Source organism: Sinocyclocheilus anshuiensis, unplaced genomic scaffold, assembly GCF_001515605.1.
Source record: "Sinocyclocheilus anshuiensis isolate Anshui unplaced genomic scaffold, SAMN03320099.WGS_v1.1 scaffold3172, whole genome shotgun sequence".
NCBI classification, from domain to species: Eukaryota; Metazoa; Chordata; class Actinopteri; order Cypriniformes; family Cyprinidae; genus Sinocyclocheilus; species Sinocyclocheilus anshuiensis.
The window spans coordinates 4029-26021 of NW_015548403.1; the positions used below are offsets into that span (position 1 = coordinate 4029).

The 21993-nt window shown below is 36.8% G+C and overlaps 2 protein-coding genes and 2 long non-coding RNA genes across 4 annotated transcripts in view; 3 read left to right on the forward strand and 1 right to left on the reverse strand.

The window, feature by feature from the left end:
• LOC107656727 (beta-1,4-galactosyltransferase 6-like) overlaps window positions 1-9978 on the forward strand; it is a 10175-nt gene extending 197 nt beyond the window's left edge. The window contains exons 2-9 of the mRNA XM_016444669.1: window positions 2993-3182; window positions 3998-4111; window positions 5069-5190; window positions 5283-5399; window positions 5555-5742; window positions 7701-7823; window positions 8014-8115; window positions 9464-9978. Of these exons, the coding sequence (XP_016300155.1) occupies window positions 2993-3182; window positions 3998-4111; window positions 5069-5190; window positions 5283-5399; window positions 5555-5742; window positions 7701-7823; window positions 8014-8115; window positions 9464-9611 (1104 nt within the window). The 3' untranslated portion in view covers window positions 9612-9978. The remainder of the gene's footprint in view (window positions 1-2992; window positions 3183-3997; window positions 4112-5068; window positions 5191-5282; window positions 5400-5554; window positions 5743-7700; window positions 7824-8013; window positions 8116-9463) is intronic.
• A 1252-nt stretch (window positions 9979-11230) lies between these two features.
• LOC107656731 (uncharacterized) lies at window positions 11231-12326 on the forward strand. Its single transcript, XR_001630596.1, has 3 exons — window positions 11231-11814; window positions 11932-12054; window positions 12245-12326. It is a non-coding gene; the product is annotated as an uncharacterized LOC107656731 (long non-coding RNA).
• Window positions 12327-13221: 895 nt separating this feature from the next.
• On the forward strand, window positions 13222-17218 carry LOC107656733 (uncharacterized). The gene is made up of 2 exons (XR_001630597.1): window positions 13222-13934; window positions 15023-17218. It is a non-coding gene; the product is annotated as an uncharacterized LOC107656733 (long non-coding RNA).
• Window positions 17219-17883: 665 nt separating this feature from the next.
• LOC107656732 (transthyretin-like) lies at window positions 17884-21342 on the reverse strand. Its single transcript, XM_016444672.1, has 4 exons — window positions 21277-21342; window positions 19685-19824; window positions 18616-18751; window positions 17884-18177 (listed from the first exon to the last, which is right to left on the reverse strand). The coding sequence occupies exons 1-4, from the start codon at window positions 21340-21342 to the stop codon at window positions 18070-18072; spliced, it is 450 nt and encodes a 149-aa protein (XP_016300158.1). The 3' UTR covers window positions 17884-18069.
• Window positions 21343-21993: the final 651 nt, after the last annotated feature.

Genomic DNA, 21993 nt, shown 5'->3' on the forward strand with positions numbered 1-21993 from the left:
CGAGAAATTCTTTTTTGTCAATATCGCACACCCCTACTGTAAACCTACTTTTTCGAACTCCTCCTCAAGCCTTCGTCCAATTTTCACCAAAATCGAGTCAAATCATCTTCAGACTGTGCTGACAAAATGATATGGATTTCGTGTTGATAGACGAAACCGTTTTCATACAGCGCTGCTACAAATTGTAGTTATGGTGCCAAAATGACTCTAAGGCTATATCTCTTCAAAGCTTTGACATAATGACAACAAACCTTGTATGTGCCATTGTCACCTCACACAGAACACACCAAAACGATTTGATTGCAGCGCCACCTGTTGGTCAAAACTGATAAGCCATTTAATCATATTACTAGTGGTTGTATTTATGATTTTTCAGCCATTTCACGAAACCGTTTTCGTACAGCGCTGCTACAAATTTTAGGCATGGTGCCAAAATGACTCTAAGGCTATATCTCTTCAAAGCTTTGACATAATGACAACAAACTTTGTGTGTGCCATTGTCACCTCACACAGAACACACCAAAATGATTTGATTACAGCGCCACCCGTTGGTCAAGAGTTATAAACCATTGATTCATTATTAATTATGAAATTTAAAAAAATGCTAATAACTTTTGATTGCATTAGCCTATTGCAATGAAATTGATATCAAAATATTCCGTGGCTTATGCCTACAACATAGATATCAAATATGCCAGAGTAAGCTGAACTTCCTGTCCGCCATTTTTATTTATATTGAAAACCTACTTTTTTTAACTCCTCGCCACTTGTTGGTCCGATTTTCACCAAAATCGAGTCAGATGATCTTCAGACTGTGATGACAAAGAGTTATGGATTTCGTGTCGATAAACTAAACCGTTTTTGTACAGCGCCACTACAAATTTTAGGCATAGTGCCAAACTGCATCTGAGGCTGTATCTCTGCAAATATTTGACATATTGACACCAAACTTTGTAAGTGCATTTGTCACCTCACACTGACCATGTCACATTAATTTGGTAACAGCGCCACCTATTGGTCAAAAGTGATAAGCCAATAAATCATATCACTAATGGTTGTATTTATGATTCTTCAGCCATTTCAATTACAATCATCCTAAAATTGCTTTTATTACTCGTTGCATTTGGTCTGATGCACCATGCCATGCTTAGCTTCTCAATTTGCCTGTGGAGTGCTTGGCCCCGTGATTGCTGCTTGCAGCTATATTCTTTTATTGTCACTAATTAAATTAAAAATGTTCTGGAAAATGATGATCACTGAAAAAGAGAGGGAACCCTGACACAGCCAAGTCCTGTTTAATAGCTCTTGCTGTGTTTGTGTAATCGGTGCCCAAGAAAGCTAATGTTTTTTCCTCACTGTTGTTTGACCGGCCTTCTCTGGACTGTGTCTAATGTATGAAGAGCTCTTGGCGGTTAGGAAGAACCAATGTGTTTTTTTCCCCATAGTTAATTTTTTTCTACCATTAATGGCTGCTGTTTATATTCTGGTTTGAAGATTAGTATCAGTGTTGGGAATCTACTTGATGTGCTGCAGTTTCCACACAGCAAAGCTAAAGTTTTATAGATATGACCACCAAATAAACCTTTTTTTATCCATTTCTAGACTATATATTATATTTTTTATTTATTTAGAATATACTAGTGGATGACCAAGTTTTGCAGTATATCAATGCCGATGTGTAGACACTACATGTAGACACTATTATAATTCACAATTTCTTTTGTCCATTTATAGTGGAATGAGGCGTTTTTGTTTCGAGCGTGAGGATGCTCATGCAAGTGAGGTCCATAAAGAAATCATTTATAAATGTATATGAACTCAAAGCCCAGGCCTGAATTCCATTGAACCTTTGGGATGAATTGGAACTGTAAGCTAGACCCCATCACCCAACATCAACGTATGACCTTTCTGAAAGAGAACAAATCCCTCCATCCACATTTCAACATCTTTCCAGAAAAGTAGAAGCTGTTATAGAAGCAAAAAGGGGAAAACTCCTTATTAATGCTCATGGGTTTGAAATGAAATAGTAAACAAGCAAAAATGGATGTGGTGTGTGGGTGTGGATATACTTTTGGCCACTTTTGACATATATATATTTATTTATTTATTTGTAATTTTATTTAAATCCAAAATACAATTTATATACAATAAATGCAGAATATTGACAAAATGAACGTTTTAATTTTACACAATATTTCTGCAAAAATTCACTCTAAAATATTAGACTACTGGACATTTACATTTCAGTCTAATTTCAGTTAATTGGTCGTTACAGTTATTGGCCAGTGCTGATAAAGTGAAAATATTAAAATGTCGTCTAATGCATTGCCTATCACTAGAATTTCCACGCGAGAACAGCAGATTAGTGTTGTTATACCTTGTTACCCATGTATATATGTGTAAAGCTTGTCCTTTTTATGCAGTAACCAAAAGATTGTTTTCTCATTTAGATTGGTCTACACTGATGTCATGGATTTACACTTGCTTATGTAGTTTTTCCCCTTCTGATTATATGAAGCTCAGTACAGACGTCTCTTCAAACCTATAGTTGAAATTCAGCAGTAGACATTTTGCTAATCTCGGTTCATTTCTCCTCATATATGGACTCAGAAATGCTGACACAACCTTTGTGTATTAGTTAGATTAAAACTGCTTTACACTGACAAGAACCGAGGCTAAACCACAGACAGCCATTATTGATGCTTACAATGATAGGAGCTTGTAGTTTCAGCATTTGCCATTTTCTCACAATGCTGCTCTTAAGAGCTTTTCTGTGAGAGGAAGAGACTCAATAGAAAAGCGTTCAACTTGGCTGTCCAGTTACAGTTGTTTAACAGTGTGCAAATTTGATTACTTATTTGTTTATTTACTGCTAACTAGAGATCGACCGATATATCGATTTACCGATATTTTAGCATTTTACAATAATCGGATATCGGTTTTGTAATATCGGATTCACCAATAAACGCCGCCATCTTGTGGATGTTTTGAGAATGCTAACCTCTGTTTTGTTTCCTCTTTACATCATTTGGGAAATTCATTACCCCTCTCTCTCTTTGTTTCAGTCAACACATATTTCTTCATGGTACAGGCTCAGGGTATCATGTTACGAGACAATGTGCGGACAATTGGTCACATGATCAGGCTATACACCAATAAGAACAGTACTCTGAACGGCACAGGTAAGAGTGAACGTCTCTTCATCTTAACATTGACCAGACTGATCTTTGAACTAAACACTATTGCAAAGGCCTGGTATACTTAAATTTTTATGTAGCACACCGTTAAACGTGCAAGTCTTTCAAAGTGTACACTATTAACCGTAAGCGTGGATGGACATGTTTGACAAGTGCACACTACCTAGTGGACTTTTGTTTTTGAGAGCACTGCTGTCCACACGGATACAAAAATCAATGAAAATCATGACAGAAACTACACCATGCTGACTGTTAATGAGCCGGAAGGGAAGTGTACTTTAAGCTTAATAGATCCTGTTTCTTGGCTTCAAAGTAAACGTGAAATCAATTTGACCTTATTTTCTCACTTAATGAATATCCCTGGTCTCACTGTGAACTATTCATCAATGTTGTTCCACTGCAAAAAAAATAAATACATAAATTTAATAACTTGGTATTCTTCTAAAACAAAAATTCTCTGGTGTCATAGACCGTACAGGCTGTTAAATGATCTTAACCAATAGCCAAAGAGCTCTTTAGACACTCTTATTCAGTCTCTGGCTTGATTCTTTTTTCACCGTCCAATCAATTCCCATTGGATAAAATCAAGTTAGGGCTGTGTTATTGGCATTTACTACACAGAGCCGTAGTTCACTGACAAGCTACACAAAATCGTGTTCAAAATCGCAGGCGATTCATTGCCGAGCATTTTTTCTCATCGAATACCATGTCACTGAAAAATAATTCACACTATGAAAATAAACTGGGAATAGCAATTCACATTGACTTTAATGTATATCTGTCTGTCTTTGTTGTAACAGATTATCCAGATGGAAATAACTCTAGTGAGTATATCGCTCAGCCAACCACATACCTCCCTGAGAACTTCACATATGCTCAGAACCTGCCCTGTCCCGAAAGGTTACCTTCTATGAGTAAGTTAAACAATGCATTTGTTTATTTGACTCAGAAATTCTTTGAATATAGTTTGGTGTTGCTAAGCTAATGATGCAATATTCAAATAAGTATACAAATACGCTAAAGGGCACACATTCTGGGTAAACTAGTTTGCTTGAATTAAACTGACCTTTTTGACTCTGAAATCGCATGCTTTCCTACTATATAGTAGATACAAACAGTATATGAAAAGACTAGTCTGTCTGAATTCACAGAATTCATAAAACAGTTTACAAAAAGTACTCAAATGATTACTATTACTATTTCTGATGAGATTTTGAAGTGTGCATCCAGTGGACACTTTACTATCCCATGAGGCCACAGAGAAGCGACGCAACTGACGTTTGTAGGTCACATGACGATGACAGCATGATGAATGTAGTATGTCTAGATTACATGCATGCTATATAGAACATCCTTTTTTAACAATCTTGAATTAATTACTTATTTATAGAAGTACCTACTCTGAGAACATGTGATTTCGGACCAACTTCTGTCTTTTCAGTATTGACATTTTTCATATTTCATTCGCCGTAAATGTGTTTTTTTTTTGTTTTTTTTTCCACTAAACTTGGTGCAGTTCATTATGGTATTGCCTTTCCTGTGAAGGATAAATCTGGTGCTCCTTTAGCTTTTGGCCAAAAGAAGGCATTATAAAGAGTCTTAAAAGGCAGCATAAAATGGCCTTTGTTTGTTGCATGTTGCCTCCCTAAAATCTCTCTATCCAATGAGCTTAATCTAGACTTCTCAGGTTTAAAATGCTCTGTATCTCATTTGTCTCAGTGTGAGGCACACTCACTTTTCATGCAAAAAAAAAAAGGCTTACTGATGTGGAGCTTTTTCAGCTTTGCCAGTTACAAGGAAATTTTATTCTCAATTTCTTTGCAAGTAACACCTGTTTTTGCTGTTTCTTGCTGTTGTATATTTCCTTGCAGAGGGTCAGATGGAAGTGAACATGACAGAGGTTCCTATGGAGGAAATCGAACTGAGGCTCAAAAATCTGGACATTCGATTTGGAGGCCACTGGAAGCCCAAAGATTGCAAACCACGCTGGAAGGTGTGTCACAGTCACGATTACATATTCAAAAAAAGGTCATTCAGGACATCAGCATGACTGGTTTTGTGGTTTTCTCTCTTGCTCTTTCTCAGGTGGCCATTTTAATCCCCTTTAGGAATCGCCATGAGCATCTTCCGATTCTCTTTCAGCACCTCGCCCCTATGCTTCAGCGCCAACGCTTGCAGTTTGCCTTTTATGCCATTGAACAGGTGTGCACGTACACTGTTTGATGCGATACCGCCATCCACTGATGGTCTACTTAGTAGTTTGTATTTGACCTCAGAGTGCCAGTATCATGTACCGATGATTGAGAAAATCAATCAACAATCATACATTTTTCAATCATGTGTTTATATGCTTTCAGACAGGTACTCAGCCGTTTAACCGTGCCATGCTGTTTAACGTGGGCTTTAAAGAGGCCATGAAAGACCTGGACTGGGACTGTGTGGTGTTTCACGACGTCGATCACATCCCAGAAAACGACCGTAATTATTACGGTTGTGGTCAGATGCCTCGACACTTCGCCGCCAAGCTTGACAAGTACATGTACATGTAAGTTATCAGAAAGCACTGATGCAGTTTTACTTTATTCTCTTTTTTATTTCATTAATTTACCCTCCCTTTTTTGTCATTTTTCTGATTGTTTAATGTTTATTTTCCTTATTGCCCAGCTCTTGGTGTTACAGATTTTGAATGCAGCTAAGTTGAGTTCAGTTTGTTTTCAAAGTGCGTATTTTAAACAATTTGAGGCTTGTGTTTTAAACGAGTCTAGTGTTATAGAGCACACATTGCCATGTTTAGGTTGTGTGTGTGAGTGTATAAACTGTTATGACGTTATCCACCGCCTGTAGACCCTTGCAGATCCTAATGTATATAACCAGTGTTTGTGTTTAGTTAGTTGGTTGGAGTGATTGTTGTGAGGTGCTATCTTTCTCATTTAATCTAAAATGAACCTATTCACTGAACCAAAGAGAAAAAAAAAATCTGTAATTTTCTAATTCATTCAACCAAAAACGGCATACATTTCAAAAACCTGTTGAAAATATAGTCAAGTATGTTTAAAGCTTAACCTTTAATGCCACCAAATAATGTGTTAAAATAGAGTTTCTCACTTTAATCTCGTTGCTTGCAAAAATAAATTGAATTAGTTAAGACAAAACTACAACCATGCTATACTTGTGCTGTTGAATATTCAGGGTAAATTTGCATTGATTTGAATGTGCTTTTTATTTGGCTATTGTGTTTCTCAAAGAAAAAGAGTGTGCCATTAAGCTTGTTTGGCCATCCTTGTCTCCATGCTTTCATGCCATAGTTGAGACTCTTTTTCTTTTTTTTTAACATTTTAAAGAAATGTTGAAACATTTCACTTTTCCTCATTCATCCAATCCATAATGTCTGTCTAAACCATTTTGATGGGCTTCAAGAAACCTAATGCAGGGTTTCCCATACATTGGTTTATTTGTGGCGGCCCATAGATTTTCCAAAAGACTTTGACTTCGTGGAATATACATGAGTACTGCACGTTTCAAAATCAAAACGTGGCACGGGTTATTTTATATAAATGTATCTTTAAAGGGAACCGATTGTCTTCAGAAAAGTTTTGATGTCATTTTCATTTCATCTTTCCTATAATGCCTTAAGTAGCGTTCATGAGCGCAGCTCTGCTTTGATTACAGCCGTTACCGGGGAAACCTCTATTTCTGCCGCTCCTAAAGCGCCTCCTGCTGGCAGAGAATGAATTTGTACTTTCAATAAGCCCGTCTGCTGTTTTATATTTACATTATATACATATATATTTCCCCCCGGGGGAAGTGCCGCCACACATAGAGTGTAAGTCTGTGGAAAACACTGCTAATGTGTCATTTTGTAGATTTTAAGGACCTGCAGAGTCCTACAGTTCCTTAAGTTCACGTCCTGCTGTATTGTATCTGCGTATCACATGTTTGTTAAAGTAAATGCAAGGGTATGGTTCATACTCACTTTTTTTCCTTTTTTTTCCCTCACAGCAGTTCATAGAACTCTGATGTTAGGTAGGACTGAAAGGCTTTAGGGGCATGCAGATTTTAGGGCTCTTTGTTATGCAGATTATGTCATTTGTGTAATGAGGTGTAAACACAGCTCTAATTGCTTCTCAAAAGTGTTTGAGGTAGTTGGAGAATTTACCCTTATTTTGCATGTGACCAAGGACTGATTAAAGACCCCGTGGTGCAGCTTTGCTTTGGTTGAGTTTGAAAGGACGGTTGTTCATTTCTGGTTGAAACCAAAACTGTTTTGCGGAAACTGCAAGGAAGTAACTGTGTGCTGTACATCCTTGTCGCCTTGTGAAGTAGTCTGACAGTCTGTACTATTAAAAGACTTTTTTGTTGCCTATTGCTTTCAAGTGATTCCTGATGGTAAGGTTTATGTTTCTTCTTTTTATTTTCCCCGTTTCCTTTTTTTTAAAGAATGTTTTACAAATGATGGCATATTTGTAGTTTAGTTTGCTAAGTGTTGAGTGTTTGTGTTTTCAGTCTTCCCTATAATGAGTTTTTTGGTGGAGTCAGTGGACTTACTGTCGAACAATTCCTCAAGATCAATGGCTTTCCTAATGCATTCTGGGGCTGGGGCGGAGAGGACGATGACCTCTGGAACAGGTCAGTTTTGTTTAATTAGTAGTATGTGTGTATTCCTGAGACCAGCATAACAAGTATTTCATAACTATCCAGTTACTTTTGTATAACGAACAGTTCACCATGATGCTGTGTGTGACTGAAGTATGTTATCATAAACAAATAGATGTATGTGTAACACAAATGTGTGTGTGGGTGGGTTTCTTGTTCTCAGGGTTCATTACGCAGGTTTCAGTGTGACCAGGCCAGAAGGTGATATTGGGAAATACAAATCTATCCCCCATCACCACAGAGGAGAGGTGCAGTTCCTGGGGAGGTCAGTGTGCACACATACGTGAACACTAGTGGTGGGTTATACGTGCAGAAATTTGTACTAATATATTAACTAATGTACATTGCTGTTGAGATAAGAGTATGTTTGTACTCATATTCATGGCACTAGTCCAGGTTTGGCTCAACCATGCAAAAGACACACATCTTATGTCTTAGATAGTCAGAGTTTAGAAGTTGCTTTTGGAAGGGTTGGATTTAAAACATTTCAGTTGATTCTTTCAATCAAAAAGAATCGATGCATTAAACGATGCATTAAATTGATGGCACAGATTTATACTTTGTTAGAAAAATATATTTCAAATAAATGCTATTTCTATTAACTTTTTAAATAATCCTGAAAAGAAGTATATTATGATTTCCACAAAATATTAAGCATTTAATTAACTGTATATTGTTTTCATATCAGCATATTAGAATGATGTCTGAAGGATTCTCAAGGAAAAGCTTCTTAAATTTTTATATTATTTTACAATATTACTGTTTTCACTGTGTTTTTAATCAAATAAATGCAGCCTTGTTTAAAAAAAGAGACTTCTTTAAAAAAATGTTTCTAAAAAATCCAACAAACCACAAACGTTTGAACAGTAGTGTAATGTTATTCAGTTATCCCAAATTATGTCCAAAATAGAAGCCTTTTTTTGTACAGGCATTGTAGTAACATCAAAACAGATGTATTAGAAATAAGTCTTAATTAAAAAGTACTGTTATTACAAAAGATAATATTATTACCTTTTTTTTTTTTTCCAAACAGAAAATTAGTCTAGTCTTTTCCATTGTTTCTGAAGCAAACCTTTCCATTCTATTTCTTTTTGTGCCAATTTAATGTTTTCTATGAAATTTTTGATGACATAGGAGACTTTTGTTGGCTAGGTTTTGTTACTAATTCCAGCTGCACTGTCAATCCAAATGTTATTTCTTCTTTTTTCTTTTTTTAACATTGTTTATTGGGTTTTTCCAAGTTAAACACAACATATTAAATACAGAATAATCTGAATAGATCATTCCAAATGTTATTTCTCAAGGTAATTCATTCAGTGCGATTGCTTCTCTCTACGTGTCTTCAGTCTCCCTTGCAGGGTGGAAATGTGTAGATTTGCAGGGTGGAAAATGGCTTTCTTGTCACTGCACTGTTCAATCTTTACCTCTGACCTGCTTACACTTGACCTGACCTTAAACAAAAGTTGTATTCATCTGTTTCTGTGTAACCCAGAGTGGATTGACCTACGTGTGACAAAAACATATTTGCGGTCATACATGTATAGATCGTTGCATATTGTAACAGATTATCTCAAGGACACACTACCCCCTGGTTCATCTCGCCCTCCCCTCAGGTATAAGTTGCTGAGGTACTCTAAAGAACGACAGCATCTGGACGGCTTGAACAATCTGCAGTACTCTCCGGAGATCTCTCTGAGCAGCCTGTATAAGAACATCACGGTCAATCTGAATCCCGAGCTAGCCCCCATAGCAGAGTACTGAGTCAAAAAAATGTGATGTATCGATGCCAAATGCCCTTAAAAACAGGAGCGAGGAGGGCAGAGGCCTGTCTAATGCACAGTTAGTTGCGTGACGTGAGTGTGCGTATGTACTGGATCATATCTGTGAAAGTGTATTAGCGTGACTGCGTGCGTTTAATTGCATGTTCCTATGTCCATGCTGGCTTTAGCGAATCAGATCACAACACATTTCAAAAAAGGTGGGGAGTGCCAGCGTCAACAAATCAGATGTTTACTGCGAAGCCTTAATTGACTTTTGTAGGCTATCAAACTCTGTAGATCCAGTCATCTGTGCTTACATTGTAGAAAGCTTGGTTTTACATTGCAACAGCACTCTTGATGCCAATAGACGTTTTGTCATGTTCTGTTAGTATAATTTTTTTTATACATACGTCGTTTTTTTTTTTTTAAAGAGACGATTGTTTAGAAGACGTCAATGCAGTTTAAATGGATATTTCAAATCTGTCCTTCACTTCAGATCGTTTTGTTCTTGTATTACGATATACATTTCACCTTGGTGGTGTGTTACGGGTTTTGTTTCCCCAAATCCCATGGCTATACAGAAGGCTGTGACAAGTTGCATGCATGACCCAGACTCCCCTGTAAATATCTGGCCTTTTTTAACTATGCTTTAGCTTTGTCCCCCAAAAGACGCCTGTGATTCCAGTGGAAACACTCTTCTTTTTGGCAGCTATTTGTTGTTTTGGATTTCTGTTAATTTTATTCATTTTTAATATATATATTTTTTTATCTTCAATGGTTTGGGACACATGACCAATGGACAAAAATATCAGCGATGACTATAGAATGCAGGAAAACTAATCAAAAATGACATACATATATCAGTACTTGCTGCATGCCTTAATTTATTTTTTGTTACGCGAATATTTTGTTTCTTAAACTTTTATTTTTAGTCATATTGAATGTTTTTTTTTTTTTAGTTAAGACAAAACTACAACCATGCTATACTTGTGCTGTTGAATATTCAGGGTAAATTTGCATTGATTTGAATGTGCTTTTTATTTGGCTATTGTGTTTCTCAAAGAAAAAGAGTGTGCCATTAAGCTTGTTTGGCCATCCTTGTCTCCATGCTTTCATGCCATAGTTGAGACTCTTTTTCTTTTTTTTTAACATTTTAAAGAAATGTTGAAACATTTCACTTTTCCTCATTCATCCAATCCATAATGTCTGTCTAAACCATTTTGATGGGCTTCAAGAAACCTAATGCAGGGTTTCCCATACATTGGTTTATTTGTGGCGGCCCATAGATTTTCCAAAAGACTTTGACTTCGTGGAATATACATGAGTACTGCACGTTTCAAAATCAAAACGTGGCACGGGTTATTTTATATAAATGTATCTTTAAAGGGAACCGATTGTCTTCAGAAAAGTTTTGATGTCATTTTCATTTCATCTTTCCTATAATGCCTTAAGTAGCGTTCATGAGCGCAGCTCTGCTTTGATTACAGCCGTTACCGGGGAAACCTCTATTTCTGCCGCTCCTAAAGCGCCTCCTGCTGGCAGAGAATGAATGTGCATTTTCAATAAGCCCGTCTTATTTGTGCAGTTTACATTATATACATATATATTTCCCCCCGGGGGAAGTGCCGCCACACATAGAGTGTAAGTCTGTGGAAAACACTGCTAATGTGTCATTTTGTAGATTTTAAGGACCTGCAGAGTCCTACAGTTCCTTAAGTTCACGTCCTGCTGTATTGTATCTGCGTATCACATGTTTGTTAAAGTAAATGCAAGGGTATGGTTCATACTCACTTTTTTTCCTTTTTTTTCCCTCACAGCAGTTCATAGAACTCTGATGTTAGGTAGGACTGAAAGGCTTTAGGGGCATGCAGATTTTAGGGCTCTTTGTTATGCAGATTATGTCATTTGTGTAATGAGGTGTAAACACAGCTCTAATTGCTTCTCAAAAGTGTTTGAGGTAGTTGGAGAATTTACCCTTATTTTGCATGTGACCAAGGACTGATTAAAGACCCCGTGGTGCAGCTTTGCTTTGGTTGAGTTTGAAAGGACGGTTGTTCATTTCTGGTTGAAACCAAAACTGTTTTGCGGAAACTGCAAGGAAGTAACTGTGTGCTGTACATCCTTGTCGCCTTGTGAAGTAGTCTGACAGTCTGTACTATTAAAAGACTTTTTTGTTGCCTATTGCTTTCAAGTGATTCCTGATGGTAAGGTTTATGTTTCTTCTTTTTATTTTCCCCGTTTCCTTTTTTTTAAAGAATGTTTTACAAATGATGGCATATTTGTAGTTTAGTTTGCTAAGTGTTGAGTGTTTGTGTTTTCAGTCTTCCCTATAATGAGTTTTTTGGTGGAGTCAGTGGACTTACTGTCGAACAATTCCTCAAGATCAATGGCTTTCCTAATGCATTCTGGGGCTGGGGCGGAGAGGACGATGACCTCTGGAACAGGTCAGTTTTGTTTAATTAGTAGTATGTGTGTATTCCTGAGACCAGCATAACAAGTATTTCATAACTATCCAGTTACTTTTGTATAACGAACAGTTCACCATGATGCTGTGTGTGACTGAAGTATGTTATCATAAACAAATAGATGTATGTGTAACACAAATGTGTGTGTGGGTGGGTTTCTTGTTCTCAGGGTTCATTACGCAGGTTTCAGTGTGACCAGGCCAGAAGGTGATATTGGGAAATACAAATCTATCCCCCATCACCACAGAGGAGAGGTGCAATTCCTGGGGAGGTCAGTGTGCACACATACGTGAACACTAGTGGTGGGTTATACGTGCAGAAATTTGTACTAATATATTAACTAATGTACATTGCTGTTGAGATAAGAGTATGTTTGTACTCATATTCATGGCACTAGTCCAGGTTTGGCTCAACCATGCAAAAGACACACATCTTATGTCTTAGATAGTCAGAGTTTAGAAGTTGCTTTTGGAAGGGTTGGATTTAAAACATTTCAGTTGATTCTTTCAATCAAAAAGAATCGATGCATTAAACGATGCATTAAATTGATGGCACAGATTTATACTTTGTTAGAAAAATATATTTCAAATAAATGCTATTTCTATTAACTTTTTAAATAATCCTGAAAAGAAGTATATTATGATTTCCACAAAATATTAAGCATTTAATTAACTGTATATTGTTTTCATATCAGCATATTAGAATGATGTCTGAAGGATTCTCAAGGAAAAGCTTCTTAAATTTTTATATTATTTTACAATATTACTGTTTTCACTGTGTTTTTAATCAAATAAATGCAGCCTTGTTTAAAAAAAGAGACTTCTTTAAAAAAATGTTTCTAAAAAATCCAACAAACCACAAACGTTTGAACAGTAGTGTAATGTTATTCAGTTATCCCAAATTATGTCCAAAATAGAAGCCTTTTTTTGTACAGGCATTGTAGTAACATCAAAACAGATGTATTAGAAATAAGTCTTAATTAAAAAGTACTGTTATTACAAAAGATAATATTATTACCTTTTTTTTTTTTTCCAAACAGAAAATTAGTCTAGTCTTTTCCATTGTTTCTGAAGCAAACCTTTCCATTCTATTTCTTTTTGTGCCAATTTAATGTTTTCTATGAAATTTTTGATGACATAGGAGACTTTTGTTGGCTAGGTTTTGTTACTAATTCCAGCTGCACTGTCAATCCAAATGTTATTTCTTCTTTTTTCTTTTTTTAACATTGTTTATTGGGTTTTTCCAAGTTAAACACAACATATTAAATACAGAATAATCTGAATAGATCATTCCAAATGTTATTTCTCAAGGTAATTCATTCAGTGCGATTGCTTCTCTCTACGTGTCTTCAGTCTCCCTTGCAGGGTGGAAATGTGTAGATTTGCAGGGTGGAAAATGGCTTTCTTGTCACTGCACTGTTCAATCTTTACCTCTGACCTGCTTACACTTGACCTGACCTTAAACAAAAGTTGTATTCATCTGTTTCTGTGTAACCCAGAGTGGATTGACCTACGTGTGACAAAAACATATTTGCGGTCATACATGTATAGATCGTTGCATATTGTAACAGATTATCTCAAGGACACACTAACCCCTGGTTCATCTCGCCCTCTCCTCAGGTATAAGTTGCTGAGGTACTCTAAAGAACGACAGCATCTGGACGGCTTGAACAATCTGCAGTACTCTCCGGAGATCTCTCTGAACAGCCTGTATAAGAACATCACGGTCAATCTGAATCCCGAGCTAGCCCCCATAGCAGAGTACTGAGTCAAAAAAATGTGATGTATCGATGCCAAATGCCCTTAAAAACAGGAGCGAGGAGGGCAGAGGCCTGTCTAATGCACAGTTAGTTGCGTGACGTGAGTGTGCGTATGTACTGGATCATATCTGTGAAAGTGTATTAGCGTGACTGCGTGCGTTTAATTGCATGTTCCTATGTCCATGCTGGCTTTAGCGAATCAGATCACAACACATTTCAAAAAAGGTGGGGAGTGCCAGCGTCAACAAATCAGATGTTTACTGCGAAGCCTTAATTGACTTTTGTAGGCTATCAAACTCTGTAGATCCAGTCATCTGTGCTTACATTGTAGAAAGCTTGGTTTTACATTGCAACAGCACTCTTGACGCCAATAGACGTTTTGTCATGTTCTGTTAGTATAATTTTTTTTATACATACGTCGTTTTTTTTTTTTTAAAGAGACGATTGTTTAGAAGACGTCAATGCAGTTTAAATGGATATTTCAAATCTGTCCTTCACTTCAGATCGTTTTGTTCTTGTATTACGATATACATTTCACCTTGGTGGTGTGTTACGGGTTTTGTTTCCCCAAATCCCATGGCTATACAGAAGGCTGTGACAAGTTGCATGCATGACCCAGACTCCCCTGTAAATATCTGGCCTTTTTTAACTATGCTTTAGCTTTGTCCCCCAAAAGACGCCTGTGATTCCAGTGGAAACACTCTTCTTTTTGGCAGCTATTTGTTGTTTTGGATTTCTGTTAATTTTATTCATTTTTAATATATATATTTTTTTATCTTCAATGGTTTGGGACACATGACCAATGGACAAAAATATCAGCGATGACTATAGAATGCAGGAAAACTAATCAAAAATGACATACATATATCAGTACTTGCTGCATGCCTTAATTTATTTTTTGTTACGCGAATATTTTGTTTCTTAAACTTTTATTTTTAGTCATATTGAATGTTTTTTTTTTTTTTGTCGTCTTCACTTTTGTTAATAGCATAATCATTCACATGTCTCGCTTTTAAAGTGCACTCCACGGTAGTGAAAGAAGATGTGATTGAAACGATAGCGAGGTGTTTACGAGACGCAGGAAGACCCTGGCGGTCAGTCGGGTTCGCAGCTGCTAAAGCCAAAACGCCCTTTGCAGGGTTTGGCGTGTGTCTCAACCTGTGTGTTTTTGTCTGTTTATGTGTGTAGTGAAGGACGGGGTGACGTTGCGCTCCGATAAGGCCGAGATGAGAGAGCGATGTCGCCGTTGCTCTTGAATGGCATCCGGAGTACACTTGGGCCATGACGACTTTATGCTGTTAAGTTTCGAGCATTACAAGCTGTTGGAAAACTTTTTGTTGGTCCATGTTTGCCTTTTGTATGTAATTTACATTTTTTGGAGTTGTCGATATAACATGTCGCATTTATTTTTTGTGTATATTTTAACTTATCATATAAATGTCCTAAAACTGCTGTTTCATATCCTCTCATGCTGTCTGTGTGTGTGTGTCCATTCGGAGAATTACACATTGAGGGCGAGATTGTGTCAGCAGCATAGTTTGCGACACAAACTGCGCTTTGTGACTCTTGAAGTTAAGACACTCACAGTTCACAGAAATGCTTCACTCCGCTCTTTCCATCTGCGTGTCTCTGAGGTGTGGTTGAGCCATGGCTTCTCTTTGGTCGTCCGATTGCTTTGTGGACGTCGTCTTAACACTAGTATGGTCTTCTCCCATTGATGGTGTCCCCGACGTGATCTCCAGTGCCCAGTCTGTTGTTTACAGTCTTTTCTTATACCATCAGACTTACAGTTGGGTCTGAAAAGACCTGTTTACTGTGGTTACGAGTTACAAAAAAACATTTGACCAATTCAGACTAGGAATCAAAGAATGCTGTCATATAATATACTGAATATGATATGGAGGCTACTGCTGCCAAAGTATGCTTTTCCTCTTCCTCGTCCCTTTCGCTCTCCTCATCTTTCAGCATTGTATAGTGAAATGTAGCTCTAGGACATCTGCTCAATCTAAATTTTTCGATCCAGTCTCACTGAGTGTGTTATTCAAGTGAGTTTGTGTGTATGTGGTATCACATTCATGTGCAGTCCAGTGTGAGAGGATTGCTGTAGAATGACGTGAAACGCAACTGAAAAACCCCTCATCTCCCTTTTCCGCCGCACAGGGCCAACAAATTAACATAAGCAATGTTGGCGGCAAGCTGTTGGTTTATGCCCTGTGTTCGTGTTGAAGCAGCCGGTGAGATATAAACACTTGATAGGTGTTGTTTAATGTAAAAATAGAGGCATTTTAGACTGGGTTTAGGCTTTTGAAGAGAGAAGTGTGGCTTATGAGCACTAGTTTCTAAAATGCTCAAATGAGTGTCATTCCGCCTCCACAGTGCACTGTTTTCTTGTTTTGCAGGCACTTTAATGGAGTAATGATTAGTGTTACGCTGCAATACGAAGTCAGATAGGCCTGTTACGAATTAATCATTAGCTTTTGCACACTAGCGAAATGGTTTTATTTGGAACACAGATTGGGACTGAAAGTTACACATTGTTCTTAAAGTAAGGTGGGTTGCAATATGAAAACTGAATGTTAAGTTGATTTTTATTTTACTTTTCTTTTTTTTTTTTTTTGTGGTGGTGTAATGCCCCGTTCCTGATATGAAGAGTGTGTTTGTGTGTGTGTGTGTGTTTTTTTTATTTGTATTTTTTTTATGTAAAACATACCGGTGAGACTGCTCTGGTGTGTTTGGATCTGGTGGTTAGTCAGTCGTAGCTTTTGAGAAGCTTTGTTCAGTGCTGTCTGCTAATTTAGATTCATTCTCATCTCATTTTTCACCCCAAACCCACCCCTCTCATAGCTGCCCCACCCTGTTCAGCTGTCTGAAAATATCCAGAAGAAATAATAGATAGAGAATTTTAAAAGATGATTTATTTACCATTACGGATCTGTAATGTGTAGAGTGTTACATTGTTGCAGTATTCATATTTGTGCCTTGATTTTTTTTTTAATTTTTCAATTTCGCATTGTTGAGATGTGCAGTGGGGTGCGTGTGGATGGTGTTTAAAAATTAAACTGGGTGCACATTTACATGTTCTTTTACTCAATTTTGTTTTTATTTCAAACTGGAGCTGTGACTTTAAAACTGAAATGTCTGCTGGTTGTTGAATGGGAACTGAAAAACATGAGGATCTTCTGCTGTGTTTGAGTTTCTCCGGTGTTGAGGGTCCACTTTAACTGTAACACCAGTACGAGAAGCAGAATGTCTTGAGATGCCAGCTGCTTTGACTGACATGTACAATCCTGGTTCCAGATTTTGTTTTGTTTTTGTTGTTGAACCAGTCTATTCACTGCGTTTCGCTCTGTAATGATCATTAAACGACTTTATAGTTGAAAACTTGTTCAGAGTCTGATCTCTTTAATTGGTCTGAGGGAGAACGGGTATAATCAAGGTCCAAAATTAACACTTGCCAAGCACCAAAATGCAAGTTAGAACTGGCTTTGGTGAATAACTGTAGCATAACACATGGTTTAAGTCGAAGTGAATAACTGTCAGATTCTTGATGATGCGATTAGTGTGTGTGAATCAAATATCTTACGTATACCATACAAATGATTTGGTAATGTGAATTAAAGCCTTTGTGTAATACATTATAAAGGTATTCATAATGTTGGTTATAATGCATTATATCTTTTCATAAATGCAAAATGCATTATATGATGGCATGTGTTTAATGCATTGTACTTTTTAAAGGTGTAACAATAAATAGATGTGTTTGTGTGGTAATGTACATAATGTATTATAACTTTGGTTACAATTATTCATGAGATAATACAATGCATCATAAGGTGCATCACAAGGCATAGTACTACTATTAAAATACATAATATTTGAAGTAAAGTGTTACCAATGATTTTAAAACAGATTTTTTAAATACATGAAAACTATTACAAAACAATGCAAAAAAAATAAAATAATGGCTAGTTAGTAATTTATATATATATATAAAGTTCACAATTTGTGTTTTTAATGTATTTTGAACACACAAATGCAGCTTTGGTGAGCATACGAGACTTCATTCAAAAACATTTAAAAATCGTAATGTTGTAAAGCACTTTTGGCAGGATATTGACTTTGTGAGTTTTAGCAATCAATCTGGCATTGCAAGGTGTGGCAAATTCTAAATCTTGGACCTTGGATGAAAAGTAATTTCTCTGTGTAGATTGTCGCTGTAGATCTGTTGTGTGCTGTCACTCATGTGCTTTGACGACCACAGCTGTTGTGGTGTAAGAGAAGGGGCTCAGAAGAAGAGCCAGAGTGTAATGACGATGCCCCTCTGCATGAGCCTCAAACACCACCTGCAAAAACGCCAAAGAACCACTGAGAAATACAAACCGTATCTGGAAGACTGTGTCTTTACATATGTGTATATCTGTCAGTGCCTGTGTGCTCAGTTTGTGTTGTCCTTGAATGCTCTGTCCTCTTATCTAAAACTGTCCATTACTGTGTGTCAATAGAAAACAAGATACAGGTTCTTAAATATTTACCTCCCCACAGTTAATATAGCTCTTGGTTCACATCCAAGACAATCATTCAGGGTTTTAATATACACATATTTGCTGCAAAAACAGCCTTATGCAAGTCTAGTAGGTAGCTGTTATAAATAATAATAATCAAAGTAGCCTCAGCTCATCCTAATGAGGGGACTATGTGCAGTCCTGTGGTTTAGGAGCCTTGATACAACAATAAACCATCACTTGGCAACCATTAAATGCTCATGTCAAAGTGCTACTTACATCGGCCAGCTGGTGGAAAGGTGTACGGCCCTCTGCTTTCCAGTAGGCTTTAGTGTCAAACTGCACCCGATACATGCCAGGAGTGAACTCCTGCTCGGTGATCAAGTTGTGCACCTCACCAGACATATCCACTTTCCTGTGTGAGAGGAAGAGCTCATTAATGATAATGGAACTGACAGGAAAGAGGAACCATGAGGATGTGACTAAAAATGAAGTGCAGAATAGAGAATAGAGCCGTTTGCCCTACAAAGACACAACCACAGTAATGCCAGCATTAAAACTGAAACTATTATTTTTTTTATACAAAAATAAATAATAAAAATGCTTTACTGTTTCCTATAAATTTGTATGATTTCAGGACAAATCATACTATTAATCAGTGTTATTTTAGTATCATTCATGTACTATAGTTTTTGTTAACATTTTTTTAATTAGATTGTATTTATATATTTTCTGTTCTCGCTTTAATTTTAAAGTTTTTGTAATTTTGTTGTAGTTTTAGTTTATTTACTTTGTTATTTTAGTACTTCAACAAACTAAACAAATAATGTCTTAACAACTAACTGAAATTTTTAACTTTTAACTTAACAATTTTTAATTATTTTATTTTTATTTTGGCCAGAGAGACCATTAGCCCATTTTAACAGTTCCGTATATATTGTCATTGAAGTATCAGGTAAATATTTGGCTTTATTGACTTATGCTTATCCATACAATTATTATAATCATCATATGATTCTTAATAATATTTATTAGAAAATCCTTCATGAATTGTTTTTTTACATTATTGTCGCATAGACCCGGGGTAACATGAATAGTGCAATGAATAAAGCATTGAATTGTAATATTTTATAAATCTCTGATTCAAAATGTCATTGCTGAGGTCAAATTGAGCCCAAACAGAATGAACATTAATACTGAATTACTAGATAGCGTTCACACTTAAAGTCATCCACTGGGATCTAATTAGCTGAGATGAAAAATCTGAAATGTTATTAACTAATGTTCAATATAATTATATACTTGAATCAAAGGTCTCTATAGAGTGTGACGGCTAATGTGATCTTACCCACTGGCAATCTTTTCCCATGTCCCACCTTGATCTTGGCGATAGACATCCAGAGCTACGTTTCCAGCGGGAGTCCCTTTCACAGCATCCAGGATCTTCACTCTCAGAGGGCAGAGAACATCTGAACCACCATGAAAAGCCTGGAACACAGTCAATGTGTATAGAAATGCTCCTTGTCCTGGAAATTGTGCTTGAAATGATCTTGTCTTAAGCTCAATCGCTTGTTGTATTCCTTATTAGTAAGGAAGCAGTATTACTGCTAAATAGAAATAATGGAAGCAGCTGTATCAGCTCTGAGCCGTTTGTTGGGTCAGTGACCATCTGGACGTACAGCTGTGTATATGTGTGTTTTCCAAGTATAGAGTTTACTGCAGCACTTTGTAGTATGGCAGAGTGCAGATAACATTGCGACCCATATGTCAGTCTGTCCAGCAACTGAAAGTACCTTGTCTCACCCAGAAGGGGCCAACTTAGGGGACATTTTAGCTTTCATATACATTTTATAGATTTTGTGTCACTGCCAAGTTAAAACCAGTTAAACTCTGCGGACCCGGATACGGGTCCAAAATGACGTTAAAAATGTTTATGCTTAATTTACATAGCCTTCCTTATATGGTATCAGCCCATATACAGTGGGTACGGAAAGTATTCAGACCCCCTTCAATTTTTCACTCTTTGTTATATTGCAGCCATTTGCTTTTGTGTTTATAGTAATATTTGAAAAGTATATCATGTTATTTATAAAGAATTACACTCATATTTTGTAGTTCAAAGGGTTTTCTTTACAATGAAGCCATTTTTTTTAATTTCCTCCATTGTATGTGTGCAGGGTAAACATTTGAATTTGAGTATGTTAAATTTAGGCGAAAATACCAAAAAACGCCCCGAGCTTAAGTGGTTAAATATAAAAGGTGCTGTAAGAGATTTCAGCCGGTTCAATTCACACACTCTCTCCAAAATTCACCCCTCCAAAGACCTGAACATGCAAAATCTAACAGAAAGCTATTCTGATTGGCTAGGTTTCTTATTCTTAAGAACCTAATCTGGAATTTATTTTTTTTTGCTGTATGCACAGCATACGGCTGACAGGCAGACAGGTGTGATATCTCTCAGATAATGGACACTTTTCACCGTTTCGTGATTCTCAGAAGCAGAAGCTGTCATAGTTGGGTAAACTTCTACAGTGCATTTCTATGACAAAAGAGTGAGGAAATATAGAGATTGGTCAAATTTGCCTTCCCTCACTCAGCCATTCTATTTAAAATGCTCACACAGCAGCATTAACTAGTTTTCTGCAATTTAATGCCAATACAACACAAAGCACTTAAAAAAAAAAATATATATAAAAAAACTTTAATAGATTTACGATGTTAATAATTATGGAAACACGTCAAGGGTCCATAGTGGCATTTTGGGGCATATATATATATGCAGTTTACACAGTTATAACTCTTCATGACATAATTCATGACATACAGAGAATGCATACAATAGCACTTGCTCTTAGCATCAAACAGATTGCTTTAATGAATTAAAAATATGTAAGTTTCTGTTATGTAACTCTATTCTATACAACAAGTAATTGAACTTACCACTGGTGCAGATCTACAGCAGGCAAACAGAGATGCAAGAAGCGCACAAATCACTGCTTTAGCCATGATAGAGCACAACTGCATGAGTTAACACCAAAAATGCCCTTTATACAGCTGCCGACCCTGTCATCAGGTGACTCGAGGGGTATCTGCGGTGTCCTGTTGACACAGTAAATAAACAGGGGAATCAGTAACTGCATACAATTTGGTTTATCCAGTGGAAACAATCAAGGGCACTTGCCCGTATATATTAAACAGCCCTCCTGTCCTTGGAATTTGTGCATTTCATGAATGTTAACTCCCAAATTTCCTCCACTCTGTGTGAGATCTGATTCATTGCTTGTTTACTTTCTGAGGACCTTAGTTCAGGCTCACTAGTGAACAATTTCTCGGCAACACAAATTTGAAGGGTCTGAGCTATTATTGACAGTTCAAAGAAAAGTGTACAGTTATCCCTTGAGAGGCGGGTACGTGCTTGTTTTTCACATATTTTCATGTGCTAGCTGTCTTGCTAAAGGCATGTAATCCCTAAGTGGAGAACAGCAGAATTCTTTTACTTGGGAATAGATTCATAACAGGCCCATGGTTGGGTCATACAGAAGTCATACAGTCTCATTATTGTTTTATTCTTCTAAACAAAATTTACATTATTTCGGCACAGCAAGGTGGAAAGGAAAAGGTATATATGTATATATATATATATATATATATATATGT